At 47.6% G+C, this 24,609-nt stretch overlaps 2 protein-coding genes across 7 annotated transcripts in view; one reads left to right on the top strand and one right to left on the bottom strand.

Annotated features, from left to right (window-relative positions):
• Positions 1–12,960, top strand: part of LOC118286747 (estrogen receptor beta) — a 22,110-nt gene extending 9,150 nt beyond the window's left edge. For 5 of the 6 annotated variants that reach the window (XM_035611427.2, XM_047337737.1, XM_035611432.2 and 2 more), the window contains 9 exons: positions 1,928–2,441; positions 3,443–3,726; positions 3,819–3,935; positions 4,262–4,615; positions 6,836–6,974; positions 9,225–9,358; positions 10,035–10,218; positions 10,305–10,634; positions 11,279–12,960. In XM_035611427.2, the coding sequence (XP_035467320.2) occupies positions 2,011–2,441; positions 3,443–3,726; positions 3,819–3,935; positions 4,262–4,615; positions 6,836–6,974; positions 9,225–9,358; positions 10,035–10,218; positions 10,305–10,634; positions 11,279–11,393 (2,088 nt within the window). In that variant the 5' untranslated portion in view covers positions 1,928–2,010 and the 3' untranslated portion in view covers positions 11,394–12,960. The remainder of the gene's footprint in view (positions 1–1,927; positions 2,442–3,442; positions 3,727–3,818; positions 3,936–4,261; positions 4,616–6,835; positions 6,975–9,224; positions 9,359–10,034; positions 10,219–10,304; positions 10,635–11,278) is intronic. The other variant, XM_035611431.2, reaches the window with a different exon arrangement.
• syne2b (spectrin repeat containing, nuclear envelope 2b) overlaps positions 12,869–24,609 on the bottom strand; it is an 84,467-nt gene continuing 72,726 nt past the window's right edge. Inside the window, exons 93-107 of the mRNA XM_047337705.1 lie at positions 22,792–22,954; positions 21,133–21,320; positions 20,377–20,527; positions 20,000–20,182; positions 18,566–18,703; positions 18,276–18,470; positions 17,807–18,140; positions 17,186–17,349; positions 16,973–17,105; positions 16,676–16,887; positions 15,652–15,870; positions 15,435–15,563; positions 15,138–15,329; positions 14,955–15,004; positions 12,869–14,430 (exon numbers count right to left, since the gene is read on the bottom strand). Of these exons, the coding sequence (XP_047193661.1) occupies positions 14,220–14,430; positions 14,955–15,004; positions 15,138–15,329; positions 15,435–15,563; positions 15,652–15,870; positions 16,676–16,887; positions 16,973–17,105; positions 17,186–17,349; positions 17,807–18,140; positions 18,276–18,470; positions 18,566–18,703; positions 20,000–20,182; positions 20,377–20,527; positions 21,133–21,320; positions 22,792–22,954 (2,662 nt within the window). The 3' untranslated portion in view covers positions 12,869–14,219. The remainder of the gene's footprint in view (positions 14,431–14,954; positions 15,005–15,137; positions 15,330–15,434; positions 15,564–15,651; positions 15,871–16,675; positions 16,888–16,972; positions 17,106–17,185; positions 17,350–17,806; positions 18,141–18,275; positions 18,471–18,565; positions 18,704–19,999; positions 20,183–20,376; positions 20,528–21,132; positions 21,321–22,791; positions 22,955–24,609) is intronic.

Raw genomic sequence — 24,609 nt, 5'->3', positions numbered from 1 at the left:
ACGTGGGTGTCCTGTCCAAGCCGACCTCACTTCACAGCGAGTCGTGAACTGCAAAGAGTTTCTGTGTCTCAGCTTTCTATCTGCTGTCACGGCTTTCCTCTAGGTCCGCACCACACGAAGAAGTAGGGGTTGGCATCGTATTGAATGTGACAAAACTCTCAACGAGGTTGGTCTGTTGGTTATTTATTGTTTTCATCTTCTGCATTACTTATTTGGTTTGTTGTTTTCATTTCTCCTCATCATGCGAATCATTAACGCCTGGTTGCTCTCAGGTGTTCTCAATCTGTTCCTGTGAAAGGGAGGAAGAAATAGGTTCTCTGTCTTTAAACTTTAGATCTTTTGGTTCTATCTCTTACGAATGAAAACATTTTGAGGAACCCGTGAGCCCAACCAACATGTTCTCTGAGGAAGAAAGAGCAGGCGGAATAGATTGACCCTGAGATACCGAAGGCTCTTGGATATTGTTGGGCTGCCTCGGCTGTGAAGGTGTGCTCAAATCATCGAGGTATCGCACTGGACCAACTCTTTACCCTTGCAAGGCTACTTGAAGGGTCATTGGAGAGGACCTACAACTGCAGCCCCTTGGGGTGTCTTCTGGGGGACCCTGTGGGGCCAGGGGGTCCTGGGGCTGTGTCGATCTGTATTCCTGGCAGAAAGTCAAACACATCTCTGGTTGGGTATTGGCCTCTGCCATTGTTGTCCTTTGTCACCAATCCTACGTGGGATCTTCATAGTCAGGATTTCAAGGCAGAGCCAGAGTGGGGGGTCTGTTGGCTTCATCAGGCCATGGCCTTCAGCTTGCACTGGGGATTCGGTGCGACTCAGCACCTCCAAGTCTGAGGCCGTTGTTCTCTGTTGGAAAACTGTGGATTTCTCATTGGCTTGTTGAGTTTCTGCCCCAAGTGAAGCAGCTTCAGTTGGGGTATACTCCCTGGAGTATACCCCAAAACTTGCTGGAGAGATGAAACAAATCTCACTTTGTCTAGAGATGCCTCTGGATCCCTCAGGAGCAGCTGTGGGCTTCCTTCCCTAACCTGCTGCTGCTGAATTCGGGATATTCTGTCCCTGGAATTGATGTTCATAGGTTTAATGCTCTGTTGAGAAATTCACAGCTGTTTTCGTCACCTTTAACACTGTAGGAGTGTTTTCTGTTTACTTTTCTGTTTATTGTGTAACAGATATCAAATAAAGGTGAGGTCTTGTTTCGCCCCCTTGTAGTCGGTGAATATTTGACAAGTCAAATGAAAAGCATTGTTTGAATTTCAAAACTGAGAAGAAATCACGTCCATCTACAATATGTCTGTTAAAGATCCACGTGTGTAGCACTAGAACTCCTTTGTCCTCTGACTGATACATTAGGTTTGGTGTGTTTTTTCTGGGACTGTCCTTGAACAATTGCAACAGCGCTTGCGGTAATGCAGTTCATTTCTTAATCTCCAGAAATCATCTCGAGTCACAACAGCTCAGTATTAGTGGACAATCTGATGCAGTCTAGACCAAATGCAAAACGATTAAAGAGACAGTCTTCTATTTTGTACGTCAAACATGCAGTGAAAACATAATTCCCCAGACATGATGCCTGCATTTGAATCTCATTGTTTTTGACAGTTTCAGTGTTTTGTCAATATTGTCTGACGCCTTATTTGTGATCTTGCCGCTATTTATGTTACTCCAAGGTAAAACCTTGTGGGAGAACTCATCATCACTCTCATTTCCTTGTGGTTGACTAACTGATCAGCTCCAGGCAGAAATAGTTTAACTAGTAGTTAAGACAATGACAGTAAATCATTGTATTGACGGATATAGGGGTCTAATTAAATTCATGATTTTGTTGTAACCAAGATGATTTCTCAAAGCTCAGAGTCATGGTAACTCATTGGTGTGTGTGTGTTGTGACCTAACCCAGTGTTTGTCCACTCTGCTACAGGACTTGTCTGCGGTACAAGATGCAGTAGAGGAAGCATCTTAGTCATCGTCACCGTCAACATACACCGTCGGCTCCCCCCTGACATGGCCTCCTCCCCTGGGCTGGACACGGACACGTTGCCGCTGCTTCAGCTCCAGGAGGTGGACTCCAGCAAAGCCTCGGAGAGGCCGAGCTCCCGGGTCCTGCTGCCCCCGGTGTACAGCCCGCCGCTGGGCATGGACAACCACACCGTGTGCATCCCCTCTCCGTACACGGACGGCGGCCACGAGTACAACCACGGACACGGCCCTCTGACCTTCTACGGCCCGCCCGCGCTGAGCTACGCCCGACCGCCCATCGCCGACGGCCAGTCGTCCCTGTGCCCCCCCCTCAGCCCCACGGCCTTCTGGCCGACCCACGGTCACACCAGCGTGCCCTCGCTGACGCTGCGCTGCCCTCAGCCTCTCGTCTACAACGAACCGAGCCCGCACGTGCCCTGGCTGGAGCCCAAAGCCCACGGCATCAACCCCAGCGGGTAAGATCACCGACGCCGACCCAGGGATGGGAAGTGGTTCACAAGTATTAAAATGGATAACAGGTGATAGTTAATATATTTCCCTGTAACCCCGTCTTTGACCTTTGAGCTCTAATGGAAATTTAGACCAAGAAAACTTTAACGTTTTTCACCCAAACATTGCGAAAAAAAACTGTAACGTATTTTCATCCGGGTCGTAGATGAATCAGGAGCAACTGAACTTGGTCGTAGATTCTTGGAGACGTTTCTCATCTCATGCCGCGAAACGTTCGCTCAGCTCGTTTCTCTGAAAACGTCTTTTAGTTAAATTAATTCTAATTCTAATTCAAATATTGGGGTTCATTTTCGGAGACTGAAAAAACCTTTTGGTAAAACTTTTGAACTGTAAATGATGTAAGAAAAATCAGTTTAACACAAACATCGTTTCCCTTTGCAAATAAAATATTGTGTATTGCAGTTTACAGTCACTTTATTATGTTGACAGGTGAACATAAAGTATTCGGTTACAGGAGGTCGAAGGATAATGTCCCACACTCGCTCAACCTGAACTAATATTGTGAATGAGTTTAACCATTGCAACACAAAACAGGCCGGCATCATATGAATTTAAAAAAATGATAAATGAAACTAGAATAACACTCAGTTGAGGCCCAACAGTTCTTAAATTAAATCAAGCTCATAGAATCAGTTTCCTAACTGTGGCAGATGTTTTTATTTAATCAAGATCCATGAACCCTGGTAAAAATTGGCTTATTCTTTTTCAAAAAACTACAAAATGAGAAAGTGATGAACAACAACAACAAACACTTCCTCTGTATTTTATAAAAGCTTTAAAGTTTTGGTTTCTGAATGGGTTGTTTGGCCCATGAGTTGCGTTTCTCTGCGTCTACCTGCTCGTTCATTTCTTCTATGCACTTCGTATCCGGATCATACGCTGTCGTCGTGAGTAGAACCTCTGAATGTTCTCACGTTCATCCAGAGGAACGTTCCTCCACTCTCAGAGCTCCTGTCATCACCTGCAGCGGCCGCTTCTCCAATGTCCCCCATGGCCAGTTGTCCCAGGAACCTTCTTTGTTCCCTCTCCGCAGCCCCGCCGTCGGCTGCAACAAGCTGCTGGGGAACGGATCGGACGACGGCGGCGGCGCCAACTCCTCGTCGTGCTCGGCGGCGGCGGGGAAAGCCGACATGCACTTCTGTGCCGTGTGCCACGACTACGCCTCGGGCTACCACTACGGCGTGTGGTCCTGCGAGGGCTGCAAGGCCTTCTTCAAGAGGAGCATCCAGGGTCAGTGAACTCTCCGTCTCCCGGGCGACACACACGTCTCCTCCTTCCACTCCTCCGTCAGAAACACTTGTTCTCCCTCTCTTCCTCACCAGGACACAACGACTACATCTGCCCCGCCACGAATCAGTGCACCATCGACAAGAACCGGCGTAAGAGCTGCCAGGCCTGCCGCCTGCGGAAATGCTACGAAGTGGGCATGATGAAATGTGGTAGGCGATTTGATTTAAATATCAGTGCAAAGTATCATGATTCTTGATTAGTGCATATTATTGGTGTATTGTTTACTCGTCGTTCAGGGAGAGCGAACTGAGGACGAGGCTCTTTATCCAAACGTGGGCGTCGGTGGTCGAACGACTAAAATCCTTCATCTCGTTAGAATATATTTTAAAAACCGGCAATATCGAGTAGGTACATTGTAAAAACGTGACTGAAATCTGGATACAATTTTTGCCGCTTCGACAATCAAGAGAAGTGAACGCACGACCACCGCGCGTCCCCGCGTGCTACAGATTTCTGCGTGTGTCTCGTCCACCAGGTGTGAGGCGCGAGCGCTGCAGCTACCGAGGACCTCGCCACCGCCGCGGCGGGTCCCGGGACCCGGCGGGCCGCGCCCTGGTGCGGGCGGGGCTCGGCCCGCGGGCCCAGCGGCACCTGCACATGGAGGCGCCGCTCGCGCCCTTCGCCCCCGCGCCGCAGGCGGACCACGCGCACCACTCGGCCATGAGCCCCGAGGAGTTCATCTGCCGCATCATGGAGGCGGAGCCGCCGGAGATCTACCTCATGGAGGAGCTGAAGAAGCCCTTCACCGAGGCCAGCATGATGATGTCACTCACCAACCTGGCCGACCGGGAGCTGGTGCTCATGATCAGCTGGGCCAAGAAGATCCCGGGTGAGATCACAAGCGTCACACACAACCTCACTATCCCGCTTATGGTGAACTTGAGTATGAGACTCCATCGTCCGAGAAGATGAGAACAAAAAGTAGAATTCTGCTTTTGACGTTCGGGAGCTTGATTTTTCTTGTGACCTCTCACACGCGTGGAAACACGTCACGCACAAATATTTTGTTAAAGGAAATTAATTGCAAATGAATAAACTGTGAATAAAAAAAAAAATCAAGTTGACACGTGTTATGGTTCCAAATGAATATCACTCAAAAGAGGCACAACTGGAAAGTGAAAATTATTCTAGATGAATGTTTTTTTAATAAATAAATATAGATTATTTCTCTAATAATCTTTACCTGCCACAAAAATCCACATAGAATATGTAAGAGACAACTTGACATCAATTCCTACATATAAATACAAATATATTGTGCTGCTGGAAAGTAAAAAAAAAAAGAAGTTCCGTGTGATATAAATATTTATAAATTGTACTTTTGTAATTGATATTGTTTTCCTCAAAAATCAAGACAAAAAAGTAGAAAGCACATTGAGGCTACTTGAAACATCAAGTGTCTCCTTTGTCTCCGCACTCAGAAACATAATACAGGACAAACCCGCCAGTCAGTCTTCATATATACAAATATAAATATCTATAAATGCTCATGTGCTTCTGGGTCAGTGGCACTTTGACTCTGTCTGCAGCAACAGAGGGTGAAAACAAACCGGAGGCGACGGAGGAAGAAGATTTCCTCCTCGTCGCTCGTGTCCGACGTGTCGCGGCTCATTAAACAAACCAGACACAGACAATCTGTGAAATGTCCTTTGACTGAAGATGTTTAATGTATAAAATGCATTTCAAATGACTCATTGACCCAGTTTCTCTTTAGGATGCTCTCCATCTAATTATTATCACTCTGTTTTCCTCTCCTCCTCCTCTCCTCTCCTCATCCCCTCCTCCTCCCTCTTCCTCTCCTCTCCTCCTCTCCTCCTCATCTCCTCCTCCCTCTTCCTCTCATCTCCTCTTCTCCTCCTCCTCTCCTCATCTCCTCCTCCCTCTTCCTCTCCTCCTCTTCTCCTCCTCTCCTCCTCCTCCTCTCCTCATCTCCTCCTCTCCTCCTCCTCCTCCTCTCCTCATCTCCTCATCTCCTCCTCCTCTCCTCCTCTCCTCTCCTCCTCCTCTTCCTCTCCTCTCCTCCTCTCCTCCTCATCTCCTCCTCCCTCTTCCTCTCATCTCCTCTTCTCCTCCTCCTCTCCTCATCTCCTCCTCCCTTTTCCTCTCCTCTCCTCATCTCCTCCTCCCTCTTCCTCTCCTCCTCCTCTCCTCCTCTCCTCATCTCCTCCTCTCCTCCTCCCTCTTCCTCTCCTCTCCTCCTCCTCCTCCTCTCCTCATCTCCTCATCTCCTCCTCCTCTCCCCTCCCTCTTCATCTCCTCCTCTCCTCCTCTCCTCCTCCTCCTCCTCTCCTCCTCCTCTTCTCCTCCTCTCCTCCTCTCCTCCTCTCCTCATCTCCTCCTCTCCTCCTCCCTCTTCCTCTTCTCCTCCTCTCCTCCTCCTCCTCCTCTCCTCATCTCCTCCTCTCCTCCTCCTCTCCTCCTCCCTCTTCCTCTCATCTCCTCCTCCTCTCCTCCTCTTCTCCTCCTCTCCTCCTCCTCCTCCTCTCCTCATCTCCTCCTCTCCTCCTCCTCCTCCTCTCCTCCTCCTCTCCCCCTCCCTCTTCATCTCCTCCTCTCCTCCTCTCCTCCTCCTCCTCCTCTCCTCATCTCCTCCTCTCCTCCTCCTCTCCCCCTCCCTCTTCATCTCCTCCTCTCCTCCTCTCCCCCTCTCCTCATCCCTCTTCCTCTCCTCTCCTCCTCCTCTCCTCCTCATCTCCTCCTCCCTTTTCCTCTCATCTCCTCCTCCTCTATTCCTCTCCTCTCCTCCTCCCTCCTTCACTTCCCCTTTGTTTGCCTTTCTCTCCTCTTCCTCTTCCTCTCATCTCTCAGGTGCTAATGGATTTTTTCCATCTTTTTTTTCGTCCTCTTAACAGTATTTTTTATATTTTTTTGTCAAATTAATAAAAGTATCTGTCATACGCTCCTTTTTAAAGCAGTAGCTTACTGGGAATGGTCTCGACGACTGCTGACCTTCGTCATTCTCTGTATTTAGTGGTTTGCACGATGCTGGTGGACATAACGTGATGCAAACACACGTGACTCATGTCCAGGAGCGTGTTTCTGTCCTCAGGCTTCCTGGAGCTGAGTCTGTCCGATCAGATCCACCTGCTCAAGTGCTGCTGGCTGGAGATCCTGATGCTGGGCCTGATGTGGAGGTCGGTGGACCATCCCGGGAAACTCATCTTCTCTCCCGACTTCAGGCTCAACAGGTGAGACGCCGGCTCGTTCTCGGACAAAGACAGAAATCACATCTCTGAAGTCGAACGACGAGAAGCTTCTCATAGGCGACTCGACCTCGTGAGTTCTTAGCTGGTTGGTGAACAATACTTATTCATTACCGAGGTCGGAACTGAAATATGAGATGTAAAGGATTCATATTTAACAGTCACTTCCATGATGACGTGCGTCCCGTCCGGGTCATATTCATACGCGTCGCGTTAAATATCGCTGCCGCAATGCATTGTGGGTCGTCTATATCTCCTTCCTCTCACAGGGGAAGCTCCAGTGTGCCCCACGCTAAAGGAGATAGGAAAGGAAGCTCCTTTCCTAAACATTTAAAGGATCCCAACTGCTCTTATCAATACCATACTTCCGTTCCCTTCCCTCCTCGCTGGGGAACAAAATGGCCGCTGCTTCTGTCGGAGATGTCTTGGTTCTGGACCCTCGTACTCGCGAGGTGCAAACTGTAAATAGTTCTTGTAAATACTTAAAGCCGACACTGTCCAGCTCCTTCGAGGAAACTGCCGAGCCCACTTATCTAAAGAGGACAATACTCATTAATGCAACACTAATGAAGATTCACATCTTTTTGATTTTCTTGGGATTTTAAAGACATAAACAACAAAAAGTGATTACAACACAAGCGTTAAAGCCCCAGTGTGTAATGTCTGTAATTTTCTGGCGGCATCTGGTGGTAAAGTTGCAAACTGCAACCGACTGAGCGACCGACTGGGGACACTTTATGGTGGCGCACCGCTGATTCCGTTTCCGGCAGGAGGTGAGCCGGGCGCCTCGTGTCCCCTTTGCGGCATCCCGCTGACGGAGGTCACGTCCTAATCTCTCCCCACGAGATTTACTATCACACACTGTCACACATCTGTGTCTGTGGGATTGAGTCTAAATCAAGCGCCGTGTGTGTCTGGACGAGGCGACGGTGGAGCTCAGAGGAAGAACGGGTTGGAGTCAGGATCTGGAACGTGTTCGTCGGACACGTTTGTGTTTGTTTTGGGTCTTTCTGAGGAATCTGCTGACGGAAGGAAACAGAATGGTTCGTTCTTATCGCTCATGTGCGAAGAGGACGACAGCAGATAACGAGACGAGAAGCCGCCCTGCTCTCCGCTGGGCGACGTGTTTGACCTTTCTCTTCCCCGCCGCCACGGAAACCATCGCCGCAGGGCCGACGCCGACCTCGACGTGTTCTCACAACACGCTCGCTTCTCCTCGGGCGTCTGAGGAAAACATCCGGGATGCAGATCCGTCCTCTGACCTTCTGATCTCACTCGGTCGCAACACGTCGTCACGGCTTCATTGTGCCGTACATATGTGTATGTGTTTATATATATCTACATATGTGTATGTGTTTATATATATCTACATATGTGTATGTGTTTATATATATATCTACATATGTGTATGTGTTTATATATATATCTACATATGTGTATGTGTTTATATATATCTACATATGTGTATGTGTTTATATATATATCTACATATGTGTATGTGTTTATATATATATCTACATATGTGTATGTGTTTATATATATCTACATATGTGTATGTGTTTATATATATATCTACATATGTGTATGTGTTTATATATATATCTACATATGTGTATGTGTTTATATATATATCTACATATGTGTATGTGTTTATATATATCTACATATGTGTATGTGTTTATATATATATCTACATATGTGTATGTGTTTATATATATATCTACATATGTGTATGTGTTTATATATATATCTACATATGTGTATGTGTTTATATATATCTACATATGTGTATGTGTTTATATATATATCTACATATGTGTATGTGTTTATATATATATATCTACATATGTGTATGTGTTTATATATATCTACATATGTGTATGTGTTTATATATATCTACATATGTGTATGTGTTTATATATATATATATATATATATACACTCACACAAAACAAGGAACTGGTGAAAGAAACTTACTCAAAACAATGAGACAAACGTTGAACAAGGAGCTCTTCGTGTAGTAACTTGCTCGATATTAATATAGAGACGTGAAGATATGAACATGAAAAGAATAGAACATAGAATCTGACCGAGAGTTCCTGCTGAATTGAATATTAAGATTTAAAACCTGATTCAAGCTGCACATTTTTGGTGACGGTGTCTCCGTGTGTGTGTGTGTGTGTGTGTGTGTGTGTGTGTGTGTGTGTGAGTGTGTGTGTGCGCGTGTGCGTGCAGGGAGGAGGGGCAGTGCGTGGAGGGCATCATGGAGATCTTCGACATGCTGCTGGCGGCCACCGCTCGCTTCCGTGAGCTGAAGCTCCAGAGGGAAGAGTACGTCTGCCTGAAGGCCATGATCCTCCTCAACTCCAGTGAGTGTTAGTAGATCCATCGAGTGAGTGAGTCGATGGAACCTGTCGCATGTCGCATGTCTCACATCTCACATCTCACGTCGCATGTCTCATATTTCATATCTCATGTCGCATGTCTCATATCTCATGTCGCATGACTCATGTCGCATGTCTCATGTCTCATGTCTCATATCTCATGTCTCATATCTCATGTCTTATGTTTCATGTCTCATATCTCATGTCTCATATCTCATATCTCATGTCTCATGTCTCATATCTCATGTCTCATGTCTCATATCTCATATCTCATGTCTCATATCTCATGTCTCATATCTCATATCTCATGTCTCATGTCTCATATCTCATGTCTCATATCTCATGTCTCATGTCTCATGTCTCTTGTCTCATGTCTCATATCTCATGTCTCATGTCTCATATCTCATGTCTCATATCTCATGTCTCATATCTCATGTCTCATGAGACATGTACCATTTTAACCCTAACCCTACCATTGTGACGGTTTTAATTGTTCACATTGAACTGTGGGAACATCGAACTTGCTGCGTTGGCTCCTGGTCGAGGGACCTTCACAAAGTGTGGAAGCTTGTCGCAGGTTATAGTTGTCTTTTTTTTTTCCCCCCCGTGATGGTGAAGGAAGTTCTCGACTCGATATATCGACTGGCGCCGTCTGTTTCAGATCTGTGCACGAGTTCCCCCCAGACGGCCGAGGAGCTGGAGAGCCGGAGCAGGCTGCTGCGGCTGCTGGACTCGGTGATCGACGCCCTGGTCTGGACCATCTCCAAGATGGGCCTGTCCACGCAGCAGCAGACGCTGCGGCTCGGACACCTGACCATGCTGCTGTCGCACATCCGCCACGTCAGGTACCGTGTCGAGTTCGGAGACGCTGCGTCCCTCACGGGTTCCATGTATTTGGCAGGTGGATGATGTGGATCTCTCCTGTCCGCAGTAACAAAGGCATGGACCACCTGTCCACCATGAAGAGGAAGAACGTGGTGATGGCGTACAACCTCCTCCTGGAGATGTTGGACGCCAACACGTCCGGCGGCGGCGGCGGCGGCCAGACGTCGTCGTCACCGAGCCCCGACGTTTACCTGGACCAGCACCAGCACCAGCACCAGTACCCCGCGGCTCCGTCCCACCTGCAGCCGGGCTCGGCCCACGGCACCGGGCCTCCACACCGAGCAGCCGAAGCCCCCATCATGGACGCACACCTGCAGGCTCCGCCCCTCCAGGCCACAGAGGGCGTGGTGGCGGCGGCTCACATTAACGGCAGCGAGTAAGTTCGTTGGGAAACGGTAGAACTAGTGCTGGGTGGCAGGAGCAGAAACCTATTTGAAATGTTCATTTTGGTATTTCTCTAAATTATTCACGGTATATTACGGTGTATATAAATATATATATATATATATATATTTATTTTTTTATTTTCCTGAGAAGGAACAGATGGACACCAGTGTAGTGACGCTCTGCCAGTAAAATGGAAACGCTCCGTCAACATTTAAAATTCCCAATGATCTCTTAGTTGTGGGTTTCACCACAGTTACTTGATCTCAATCTCCTACGTTCTCCGTCTTCCACCACATGATTTCGGTTTAGGTGTGAGAGCTAATTGCTGCTGTTGCCTCCTCCGGCGACTTTAGCTCCACAACATTTGCAGTAAATACATATTTGGTCCACGTCGGAATTTTTTAAAGCCCAAAATCCTCCAAAGAACAGAAACTGCTCGTCTCCCGTTTCTTCGTCGTCATCGTCTCTAAAACTTTCAAAAACGTCCAACCATCAGCACCGGTGTTACGATATATATGAAAAATTCATACCGTACGTATTCATTTTCCGTACGGGCCGGTTCACTGCCCTGCACTCGTCTGTTCAACTGGTCCTGCGGAGTGACTTCACTTCACGTGACGTCTCTGCTCACAGGTACGTCCACACAGCGCCGTGGTCCCTGGACGCCGGCGACGCCGGCTCCTCCGTGGATCCGACCGACTGCATCGTCTTCGATCGAGTCGCCATGGAAACCGCCGCGGAGGTGTGACGCGGCGGAGGGAGAAAAAGAAAAAAAGAAGGACTGAGACTGAACTGGAACAGCTGTCCATCCCCCAGAAGAGCTTCTTCTTCTTCTTCTTCTTCTTCTTCTTCTTCTTCTTCTTCTTCTTCTTCTTCTTCTCTCGCTCTCGTCGAGATGTTTTTTAGTATTTGTGTTTGGATGTATATTTCGTGTGCGTAAATATTGCCGGTGAACGTGAACTACAGGGGCGAGGACGTGGCGGACGCCTCCTGCTCTTTTTGATATTCAGTCGTTGTATCTCTCTTTTTTCACCTCGGTGTAACAAGCCAATCACAAACCATCTGCAGCGACTTGTGCATGTACACGTATATCTACATACACATCAATACATACACACACAGGTGCACGTGGTCCACACAGTTAACGTCCTTCTCCTACAGAGGGTTTGTTGTTCGTCGTAGCAGTTAAAAAGAAAAGAAAAAGAGCCAGGGTCCGTGTTTTCTGTCACACTGTGCTGTTTTCTTCTCTCTGGTGTTTTACTCGGCGCCTGGTTCGGTGCAGGATCTTTTCTCCTCTTATCAACCGCAGACTGTCAGTGGCGTCGAGCGGCAGCCCGTCGTGGCCTTTCAACAAAATGACTGTTACGGAAGAAAGAGACAACCTCCGCGGCTCCGGGTCATCAGGGCGTCCGGAACCCAAGACGCGATTGTACGTCAGAAGTGTTCACACGTAATATTTAACTGACCGATAGAATGTAAACGTGCGCTCTGCCAATGATACAATGACACTGATGTCTGTCCGAGGGCGACGCCACCAGAACAACGCCTATTTGCCGGAACGTCTCGTGCACTTTTCTTTGATTTCACACTTCAAGGGTTCAACACGTAGGTTCCTCTCTTCCTTCGCTCCTCCGGCATATTTCAATATCGGCCACTGTCAGTCAGAAATATGAATCTACTGTACAACCAAGCTTTGGCAGTGTTTCCCTCGGCTTGAATTATTTCAAGTGGATCGAAGCGACGCTCACGTGTTGGTATGAAATCTCTCGGTAAATGTTGACGAATACGAGCATCTGTCCACAACCTGCTTGTTTCCTCGTCCATGTTACAGTGAAATCCTTTAACTCGCAGGCTCTCGGCTCGTCCGCTGTGGTTCCTCTTGGATTACGTTCAGTCAGATATTTGTTATTATCCAAACATGATGTCCCAAACGCACCTTGAAGATGCTTGTTGCTGTGCCACTCGTGTGAAACTTCAGCTTCAGTGTCAGATGATCCACCGGCAACAGACACATTCATGTTCACTGTCCGCTCTGTCCTGACGTCTGTGGCTTGTACCTGCATGAACACACACACACACACACACACACACACACACACACACACACACACACACACACACACACGCACACCCCAGATCTCGTTGATGTATTATTCTTTTCTCGTGTCAGTTTAACCAGGATCTTTCTGTAACCCGGCGACACGGTAAACAAACAGCAGCTGATCATGGCAACACGGTTTTATTGTCGGTCAATAATGACAAGATCTTTACATCCCATGAATAAGTGTTCACAAAATAAATCAAACTTTACACACGTTTTTAGTCGCTTCTGTTCTGTCGGCCGTCGCCGTCGAGCGCGAGGCGGAGATTTGTGTACAAATGCCACAAAGTCGTCTTAATATTTATATTAGCATTGCAGATTAATAAGAGTTATTGATCTTCGATTGTGCTCGTACACGGCTACATTCAACGCCCAAAGACACGCGTACATTCATGTTCTGCTCCCGAGTCTGGCGGGTTTCAGATTGTGACACCGGCTCGTCGACTTCACGGACGAAAGAAGAAGAGTTTTAAAAACAGCGTTCAGGTAAAATCAACTTCATCAACAACAAAATGTATTTCTGAAATAATTTCGTCGAACCTTTTAAATGTTTAAATCGTGCAGAGCTTTAACTTCATGAAGCCGACTTGAAGAAACGTAAAGTAAGTTCTGAGTTAATTATTGGATGTTCTGCCCCCTGGTGGTCAAAAATTGCTAAATGCAGCTTTAATCTGATGATCTGAACGTTTTTCATAAAATCCTTCAGTGATTTAATATTACATATTCAAAGGTCAAAGTCAGACTCTTCAGAAAGTTGATGGTAAAGTAAATAAACCTCACTCATAAACAGAATCAATAAATCACCTGTTTCTTTCTCAGACCTTTTTTTGGCATTTTACACAAAATGAATTGATTATGTGATTAAAAATATATCGTCTTCTGAAAGGCTTGTCTGCAGAAGACTCGCTGCCATAACTTCAAAAAACAACAAACAAAATCACAGATCTTGAACGCCTGTCGATCTGACAGCTCTTATTGTTCATACAAAATGTTCTACGAGCAACAGTCTGTGGAAAAACTGTAAAAATAGCTGCAGTGGTGGAAAATGCCGATTGTACTTTGGTGATAACTGCCCTTTTATCCTTTTGACCGCGGATTGTTGGGAACATACAAAATATAGATATTAAAATAAATCTTCAGGTATTTCCTTTCCCCTTTGCAGTGTACACTGAAGATTATTCCCTGGAGACATTTACATATACAAAAATCACACTATCGTGAAACAGACCAGTGATATGGCTTCTTCTTTTCTTTCTTTTTTAAATAACTGCAGAGCTGCACAAAAAATAAATACAATTCTTAAATACACCAATACAAATTTAGAGTCTAAAAACATCCCACGATGACACGTTGAGACACGAAGGACGCTGCTTCTGGCTTTTCGTGGATTTTCATTCTGGATTTCAACCCGATTACGCAGCCGCTTCTCTCTCAGTCCTCGTCCACGCCGCTGAGCGTCACGGCGGCGGCGTCTCACGTGGGCGGAGGCCCGTTGGTGTAACGCAGCATCGGGTAGAAGGAGCGGGCGAAGTTGTTGGACAGCGTGCAGCTGTAGTCGTCCTCGGCCGGCGGCAGCAGACAGGCCACGACCAGCAGCAGCAGGAAGAGCAGGTGGAGGGGGAAGGCGGCGCGAAGCACCCGGTAGAAGAGCGGGCGGCGCGGGGGAGACTCCCTCCTCTGCTCCCTGCGTGTGCACACGGGGGCTCGTGTCAGTGTCAACCAGCACTCTGACATTCGTGTTCAATGAGAATCTCTGTGCTGTAACTTCATCCAGACGTCAAAGTTTAGTTCCTGTAAAACTTATATACTTATAACTTTATGAAACAAACCTGTTAAACGTTGATGTTTCATATTTCCCAGCGTTTCATCGTCTCATTGACCTTTTACCAACAGATCAAATAGTTACATTCCTATGGTAGAACCCTGTGGCTCAGGTGGGTGAGCGGACGTCCCGCGAGGCCGGGGGGTCGATTCCCACCTGTGGCCTTGTGCTTCACGCTGTGCCTCATTCTCTTTAACAATAAAAGCCGAAAATGCCACGAAAAGCAGCAACTGTTGCCTCATTTTAATCTTTCAAAACCAAAACTCTCTGCGTCGATAAGAAACACAAGAGGAAGGTGAGCATGGTTTTGTTTGTTTTTTGGTAATTTGGTTGAACTTATACTTTTAAGATAATTTATAATAACACCAGAGAAAAAGTCCAGTTACCTTCTCGCTGCTGTTTGTCCGACTGGAGCCGCCGGTCGACCTGCGTCGTCCTGAAGGAAACGACAAGATTCGGGGAGATATCTTTAAAAAGTACAATTTTGGTTTTGCTACCAAATCAAATATCACATTAATACCAACCATAAAAATGAAATAAATGAATAAAGTGTGAATGAGTTGACGTACCAGTCGTCCCTGCAGCGTGAGCAGCTCAGCGGCTGCCTGTCGCAGCAGGAGGCGGAGCTTGTTGCCGATGACGTGGACCTTCTCTTTGGCCTCCGAGCTGTCGTCCGCCGTGGCCTCGAGGAGGAGCTGAGCCGAGATGTCCTGCAGCGAGGACACCTGCGGCTGCCGGCCGCGCAGTTCCAACTGCAGATCCTGTAGGGGGCGACAGAGCCGAGGGTGAAGACGAAGACGGAATCCAGAAATCTGTTTTTAAGTCTCTGTCGATGAATAAATGGATCGATTTCCGGGGCCGCTCACCGTCAGCGCGTGTCGGCGCTCCAGCAGCGCAGAGCGCGAGGTCGACAGGTCGCCGACGTTGGCGGTGCACAGCTTGTTCTCGGCCTGCGACAGCCACAGCAGCAGAGAGTGAAGCGTCTCGTGGAACTCCTGCAGAGCGCAACGCGGAAGGTCAGAGGGCAACGGGCGGAGACGCCATCTTTCTTTCACAGCAAAAGTGCAAGCCTCGGCGTCTCACCTGACACTGCATGAGCGCCGAGCGCAGCCTCGTCTCCCAGCTCTCCAGGCCGCCGCACGCCTGCGTCCAGCTGAGGTTGGCCGAGCTCACGGCCTCCCGCAGCTCGCGCAGCTCGGAGCCGTCGCCGTCGCCGTCTCCGTCGCCGGGCAGGAAGTGACGACTGCTCAGGTTGACGGAGATCATCAGACACTTGTGGCTGTTGAAGCTCTTCTGCATCTCCTGCAACAACACGCGAGAGATGAACGTCGACACGTCACGATTTCAAATGAAAACCACCTCCCACAACATGTCGGAAATAAATCCTCTGTTAAAACGATGAAAATACATATGTGTTTTTTTTCCCCTTCTTCTTTTCTTGTATCATAATCTTAACATTTTCAACCATTTCTGAAAAGATCTTATTCTTTAAACATCCTTCATTTTCTAATTTTCTCTGTTTTATGTTGAAGCTTTTCTTCAGTTTTAACATTCTGCACTTGAGCTGCGATTTATAAAAATTAAAGTGATGGATAAAGTTTATTTTTGATTATCATTGTTGTTGTTTCAATTATTATACCCACCATCAAGTTACATTTATATTCAGCATTTGTGCCATTTAAACTGGAATAAATAAAAGTCATGATGATAATAAACATGAATTTCAGGCTCGTAGTTTATAAATCAATAATCAATAAATTATTATTTTGGTAGCGGCAGACACCTTGAAGTCACGTTTATAGATACTGTATGGACAGATGTATGAAAATATACTGGTAACATTTCCCATCATTTTGACCATTAATTCCAAAATTTCATATTTTTTATCTGATCACACTGAACTGAATCTCTTCAAAAACTGTTATTGCTTCTTCCTCAGTCAATAAGTTGCTGAAATAACCAATCGATCAATAATAAGAAACCTAACACCGTAAAATAATGTTACACTCTATTTGGAGCATTTAGCTTTAATAAAACAAGTGATTATTGATGTGAAACTGTCCCATATTAAACTATCTTGTAGTTTTGTGTTTGTTCTGGTCGTTACCTTCAACATGCGGATGTTATCCTCGATGTCTCGGATGCCGGTTGCGGGCGCGATGCGCTGCACCCTCTCCAGCTCGGGCAGCATCCTGCCCAGCCAGGAAGTGAGGTCGCAGAGGTCGGAGTTCAGCTGCTGCCACTGCTCCAGGTCCTGCTTCACGTCCGACTCCCGGTGGAACTTCTGCGCCTGCAGCAGCTCCCAGCGCTCGATCACACCTGCAGCAGAGTCATCAGTCTTAGTCTCCGCAGGGTGAAACAGAGTGACGCCTCTCGCCGCCGCGTTGGCCCCCCGTCTCTGTACCTGTGCTGGTGTGTTTGTCGGCCACGCTGCCGGTCAGACCTTCGTCCTCCAGCTCCTCCTCGTCGCCGTTCAGGATCAGCTTCACCCTCTTCACGGTGTCGATGCTGCCGCTGCACTCGGACATCAGCTTCGCCTGAGGACGCACAGACGTGACGTCAGACACACGAATAAACACACGCCGCTTGTTACAGATCTTTGTGTGTGTGTTCTTACATAGCCCTGCTGGTGGAAGGGAGTGATGCAGCTGCTGCTGCTGCTGCTGGTGGTGCTGGTGTGTGTGGGGGACGAGCTCAGGCCTCGAAGGATTCGTCTGGGAACTCGTTTCCTCTCCGGGGAGCCGGGCTGGTGCCAGCTGGGCGGGTCGGTCACCGACTTCACTGCAGAGGGAGAAGATGTTACATGTTTGACACATGTATGAAAACACCTGCACACACACGGACTGTAGAAATACATCGGATCAAATCATGCAACTTTTAAGACTTGACCTTGAAAAAACAAAAGATTTGAATATTGAGCCACATCTGTAACAAAGTGAAAGAAAAACGTCTGTGGATTAGATCAGGGATGGATGTGGAGGGGGAGGGGGGGTGACAGCAGGATGAAGATGCTGTTGCTAGGAGACGGGATGCTGGTCCAAAAGCACACACAGTAATGCGGGGGGGGCGCACGCAGCAGGGGAACGCGCCCACCCTGCGAGGCTGCGCTCGCCGCTCTGACAGTGGCTCTAATGAACGACGGGGAACTCTCTGTGACCGCCACGTCTGCGGGAGAGAGCGAGTCCGAGTCCGACGGCTGCGAGGGGGGGGAGGAAGCAGAACGTCTGACGGTCGTTACCTGACAGGGCGCTGAAGAAGCTGGCGTCCTCGTCGTCGTCCTCGTGCGACGACGACCCGCCCACGTCGACCGTGTGGTCCCACTCCAGCGGGATGGAGTCCACGCTGACGGGCGTCTCTCGGCCCGACCGCTCCGGAGGAGGCGCCAGCAGCTGGCACGCGGTCTGTCGTCCGGCCGAGACTCCGCCCGCTGCCCGGACGCCCTCCTTCCTCTTCCTCCTTGCTCCTCTCCACGACGTGCCGTCGGTCAGGTCGGCCGAGTCGTCCAGGTCCTCGTCCCGGTTTGACAGCTCCCTCTCCTCCTCCTCCTCCTCCTCCTCCTCCTCCTCCAGAACCTTTAGGACACAAGATATTAGAACCAGTCCAAACACAGAGCGGCGTCATGGCTGATGACACGTGTGTGTGTGTGTGTGTGTGTGTGTGTGTGTGTGTGTGTGTGTGTGAGTGTGTGTGAGTCCCGTGGTCCTGACCGGGCGTCTGTTGACGAGGCGCTGGTGGAAGCGGGCCACGCGTCCGAACACTTCCTGGCAGTACGAGTGCAGCTCCTCCAGCTCGTCCTCGATCAGCACGGCGTCCAGCGGAGCGCTCTTCTGGATCAGGTTCTCCCCGAACACGATGAGGGCGTCGATCTTGTTGGTGTTCAGGGTGATCTCCTGCTGGAAGCCCTGAGGAGGACACGCGCGACCACACGGCCCAGAGTGAGAACACTTTAAAATGAAAACACACGGACATGTTCACGGTAATCAGAGGGCGGACTCACGTTGAGCTGCCTCATCTTGTCCTCCACGTCGCTCTCGGAGAAGTGCTCCACGTTGGTGAGCTGCAGGTCCATCTCCGTGAGCCAGACCAGGATCCCCTCACGCGTTCCCTCGAAGTCTTCTCTCTGAGAGGTGAAGTGCTGCAGGACGGAGGGCGTCGCTTAAAGACGTGCTACAAACTAAATGATACCACTGTGCAGTTTAAACATCACATCTCTTACCAAATATACATAAGAATTCCACATTTAGTGGGTTGAAGGTGGCTCACAGCGCCACCTAGTGGTCAATGATGACATGAGCGGCTTTTAAAACACAGTCGCTCGGACATTTTAGGGAAAATCTCGCCTGAAAAGTTCCATAAAAATGTCCGGAGCAACGTTTTTTTTCCACATACAGGTCCTTCCGTAACATTTCAGGAAATCGCCAGTGCACGTTCTGACATCAGCTACAGAGTCGAGCGATTGTGACGATTTGTAACTGGTCTTATTCCAGAAACAAAAGAGTTTGAACTTATTGATTCCGTCTGTAAAAATCCATGAAAGTCGGTTATATTCAGGAAACATGTTCGACTGAAGTCTGAAACATCTTTAGTCCCCTAATTATGAAAAATAATAATAAATCAATAAAAAATGTTATTTATATCAACATTAAATCCGGTTTTGAAGCTGCAGGTTTCAAATTGAATGATTATTATTTCTAATATTATTATTATTATTTTTCTGTTTCATCAGGGGAAAACGCTGCACTCTGTCTCGTCGTTATGTGTAATTCGATGTTCTTTTTGAAATGTCAACAAAAACAAAAACAATCGTGAGTGAGGTTAAAACCTCAGAGGGAGCGACGAGCAAACTTCTCTGTCTTCAAGCACTTTATATATTTTACATTTAATTATTATTCAAGATGATTTATTTTTCCAAAGAAGCTAAAAAAAAATACTGTTAGCGAAGCTCATGAATCAAAGTTATTGCATCCGAGGTTCTGGGCTGAACCGTAAATATTAGAGTAAAGTAAGCTAAACATGGAGGAACAGAATTATTTACATCTCGGCATTTTCTGACCCGACGTGATCCAGAGACGTGAGCGAGGCTCAAGGGACCTGATCAATCAGGTGACTTCTTTCATTACACACAGTCTTTATAAAGCAACATAAACATCGCTTCCATCTGCTCGGCTCGCCGCCACAGGCCAACGTGACGCCGTCTGAGACGTGACCCAAATCCCCAGTGGCTTAGTGCGGCGCTGAGAGCAGGGAGGTCCTGCGCTGATCAGCTGGTAAAGGTTCTGAGACGTGCGAGGGTTTGATTTCTGATTCTGACGTTTTATTGTCACTTGGCTCTAAGTGGACGATTCCTATCCTGGAACGTCATCGTGTCCTTATCTCTCTCTCTCTCTCTCTGTATGGAAGCCTCACGGCCCCCTGACCTCTGCCCTCTCACCTTGAGTCTGCGCAGCACGGCCGCCACCCTCCTCTGCAGGCCGTCCCACCGCTGGTTCCCCTCGTGGACCGTGACCTTGAGCTTGCTGGCGGCGTCGGTCCGGTTCTCCCGGGCCAGGCGGCGGTATAGTTTATTGACCAACTCCAGCTGAGTCAGACGCTCGTGGACCTGCCGCTGGAACGCCTGCAGGGAAAAAAGAAACAAACGAGTCTTGTTGCTTCTTCGTATTGGAAAATAGAGATTTAACCTTTTTACTCATGAGTCTGGAGGAAATGTTGAATATAGTTATTTAAGTACTTTGAAAGATTGGTTGTAATGTTGTACGTTTTTTTAATTGATGGTCATTTTTTCGGAGACAGAAATAATTGTCTGCTGACCTCGAACTTCTTGAGCTCCTCCTTGGCGCTGGTGTAGAGGACGTCGGCGGAGTCGGGGTTGGCCGTGGTCAACTCGGCTGTCGTCAGCCAGTCCTCAAAGCGAGAGTAGTCGTCCAGGAACTTACACCAGAGACGCCATGTTTCCTCGATCCTGACAAACAAGATTTATTTAACCAAACAGAGTCAGTGGCTCAGAAAACCTCCTGCTTCACACCCACTCGTGTCTTTCTGCAGCGATCGGTCCAACATGTTTTCCTTATGGACGGACTGTCATATCTTATTTTGACACAACGCCCAGTGAGATCAGTGTTTGGTCTTTGGTGCAAATGTGACATGATAATCTGTCTCTTTGGGTCCGTCTCAGGTCCCTCACTTGTCCCTACCCCTCTGTTCTCCCACTCCACCTGAAAACAGCATCTGACAACCCTAAGATTGAAGGGCTGTTTGAAGGGGTTTGAAGGGGTAGATAACCCCAACCCCTTTGTCTTCAAAAGAAATGGGACACCCTACCCTACAAGGGGTAGGGTCAAGGGGTAGGATGAAGGGGTAGGGCTAAGGGGTATGGCTAAGGGGTAGGGTCAAAGGGTAGGGTCAAGGGGTAGGGCTAAGGGGTAGGGCCAAAGGGTAGGGTCAAGGGGTAGGACCAAGGGGTAGGGCTAAGGGGTTTGGCTAAGGGGTATGGCTAAGGGGTAGGGTCAAGTGGGGGAAATGGGACGGACTCCAGGTCCAACTCTGGTACGTCCTGCGTCTGCTCACCTCATCCTCCTCTCCATGGACATGGCGCAGATGTTCCTCCAGCGGCGGTCCAGGCTGCGGGTCGTCTGCTGGATGGAGTCGTTCTCCGAGTCGCCGCCGCAGGCGTCGGTGTCGTGCAGCAAGACGTCGCACAGCGTCAGCACCGACGCCACACTCTCCGTGTGCCGCTCGATGTCCCGCTGCAGGTCCTGCGGGTTTGGAAACACAAGCGGAGAGACGCTTCAGGTCACATCTGCTACAATTAAATAAATCAAATCTTCATGTCGTACAAGGACTGAAATGACCCTAACCCTAACTACAAATTGACACTGTTCACAGAAGCAGAACATTTGGACTCTGCTCTGTTGTTTTTCCTGGATGTGCACATGCAGCTCCGTCTGAGGCCTGACGGCACTTCTGTTGTTTCCTGCCTATTCAAAAGTTACCCCTCTCTGTGTTGCCAAAGCGACGGGAGTCATTCCAGCTGTCACTCATCCGTTAATGGAGAGAGCTGCAGCCTTTTAGTTTTGTTGTTGTTGGTTTTTTTAAAATCTAAAGAACAGGAGAAAGTCCCGTCTCTTTCAGCTCCTCAGGCTCCAATTCACTCAGGTTTTCCTTTTTCCATTTCCCTGCACCAGTGTTATTCTTTCTTCAGACATGTAATACTCTACTTCCTCTTCTTCTTCTTCAGACTTCATCTCCCCGACCAAAGTCGGACAGGAAAATTGTGCAAATTTGTTTTGGCAGATCAGCTCCAAGTGGAAACTTATTTTCAAGTCTCGACAAAAAAACTGAAGACTTGAAATCAAGATTTATTTTTAAGTCTCGATTTAAGTGAATTTATACAGACGGATGAAATGTGACCTTCATTCACATAATCAGAAAATCTAGTTCCAACAATGTAGTTGTCACCATCTTGGCGGAGGTGGAAGACGAAGCCAGAGTTTTACAGGAGAATTCTTTTTCATTTTCACATTTGAAGCTGCGAACAGTCATTTAGTTTGGTGATGAATATACATCGACCACAAACTCCTCCTGAGGTTTTCCTCTGACCTCTGACTGGTGATATTGACAGCTCAACCTTCCTCATTCTCATTCCTCCTCTTCCTCCTCTTCCTTTGACAAACCTGGATCTTTTCTCCTGAGCAGCAGCACGACAGGAACACACAATGGGACAAACAAGGCTGAGTTCCATTTCCCCTTTTCTCCGGGACCACCCTCTGAAAGCAGCCTCTCAGAGCATTTACCGCCTCTCAGCCCAGAGTGAACAAACACCCGCCCCCCTGCTGGGATTTCACTCTGCAGCTCGCGTCGCGCGACGGGTTTTTTTTTTTTAATGAGGTGAGTCAGGTTCTTAAAGTTCCCCGCGGCGCGTCGCCTTCCTGCTCTCAGCTTTTTACACCGGGATGATAAGCTGGTAAAAACTATATACAAAAACTTTTATTTTACAGAACTTTTAATTTAATATTTTACAAAGAAAAATATGTTTTTCGATTTATAACTCAAGCTCTATATATTAAGTGGTATTTCTGTTTTCTTTCATTTATAGTTATTTAGTTTATGGTTAAACTATAAAATATCAAGAATCTACTACATTTTAGTCATAAGGGTTCGATAACTTTATCTTGGGGACCCATGCCATTTAAAAATTGATATTCAATATCGTTAACCTCCGCCCACCTGCTGCTCGGCCAGTTTCCTCTGGATCTCGTCTCCGTGGCAGACGCTGTAGACCACGGGCTTGGCGAGCTCCGCCTCGATGCGAGACAGCCACGTGCGCAGGTTGCTCATGTTCTTGTCGAGCTGCTGCACCGTCACCAGCGTCTCCTTCAGCTTCCTCACCCTGAGAACAAGACGGACAAGATGTGACATCCTTTAAAAAATGGTGCTCCAGAGCTTTTGTCATATCGGTGTATGTTGATAATTATTGTTGTCACGAAAAACCTCGAATGATTGCGTCTTTCAAGTTTTAGAGACAGATGTTTTGCTCCACAACAACATTGTGCATGTGAACAAATGTGCATTTTTACAATTGCAGACAAATACAGAGAAAAGACTAAAATCTGCTTCTCGGCCTCGAGCCCATCGGTTACTACGGAATATTAAACATCTCATAAATCCATACATTCCCAATTCATTTCCTGACAACAAACTGGCCACTGTGGTTTTCAGCGATCGTTACTCAAATGCATTTCTTTCTATTTTCAGCGGTGGATTAATCCACATCTGGAGCTAGAACTGTGTTTGTGTTGATGACGGAACAAGTGACGCGGTTCATTCATGTTGTTGTGACAGTGGCGCTGAAATGACATTCAACAAGCTCGACGTCGCTGTGCAGCTGCACATGGCATTTGCTGGCAGATTTATACATATATATATATATACATATATATATATATATATATGTATATTTCACAACATCAGACTTTTCCTTTAAATCTACCAAGTCCAAAATCTCCTGTGTGTGAATTACAGCAGCTGAGTTCGACGGACACATTCTTTTATTTTAAATTTTTATTTTTATTAAGTCGCTGATTGCGTTTTCCCCTCAAATGTAAAACTCCAGAGAACCGGAAGGAAGAACTGCTGCTACAACAAAATCTGAATTAATATTTGCTTGTTCGACTCCAAACTTGTGGCAAGTTGTTGTCACTGCCGTCTGGGAAAAGTCTCGCTCTCGTTCTCACGCACGACACAACAAGAGCCGTCGCAGTCGAGCTGCAGGCGACCTACATGTGAAGCTACATTCCAGGTCTGTGACCTACATCAGCTCCGTCCTCCACACGAGCGACACAATACACACTCCACCGTCATGTGACTGAGAGCATCCTCCACCTCCCAGTATCAGTGTGTGTGTGTGTGTGTGTGTGTGTGTCTCAACTGCAGGTGTGTGTGTGTGTGTGTTTGCGTGTGTGTGTGTGTGTGTGTGTGTGTGTGTGTGTTTGCGTGCAGGTGTGATCTCGGGGGTTTCGTGTCTCGACGGCGTGTGAGGACGAGGCAGTGGATGGAGATGAAAGGACGGAGAACAACATCTGGGACATCAGCAACATGCTGCTGTGATCAGAGATGGACATTAAAGGCTCTCACACACACACACACACACACACACACACACATCCGCTATCAAGCACCACCCCCCACCCCCCACCAGCCAACACACCATTGCCCCTCCTCCTCCTCCTCCGAACAGCTGGATGCTCTGACAGGTTCACTCAGGGACACGGAGTCAGGAGCATCCTGATAAAATCTATAAAATGAGCAGCAACAAACCAACGTGATGACTTCAAACTGCTTCTTTAGTCTAAACCTAAATCCCCCAAAATATTCAACTTATGATATAAATATAAATATGATATAAAGGTGAATCGTCAAATTTGAAAGAATTAAACAAGCCTGTGTTTCTTTCTCTTTTTTCTTTCTTCAAAACCAATCTAATTTCTGTCGATTAAAGGACGAGTGCGTGGGATGTAGGTGAAGTCTTAGTGTTTGTTTGGTTTG

The sequence above is a fragment of the Scophthalmus maximus genome, chromosome 15, assembly GCF_022379125.1.
Source record: "Scophthalmus maximus strain ysfricsl-2021 chromosome 15, ASM2237912v1, whole genome shotgun sequence".
Classification (NCBI taxonomy): domain Eukaryota; kingdom Metazoa; phylum Chordata; class Actinopteri; order Pleuronectiformes; family Scophthalmidae; genus Scophthalmus; species Scophthalmus maximus.
The sequence above is the reverse complement of the archived record's forward strand: the minus strand, read 5'-3'. Positions and strand labels throughout refer to the sequence as shown.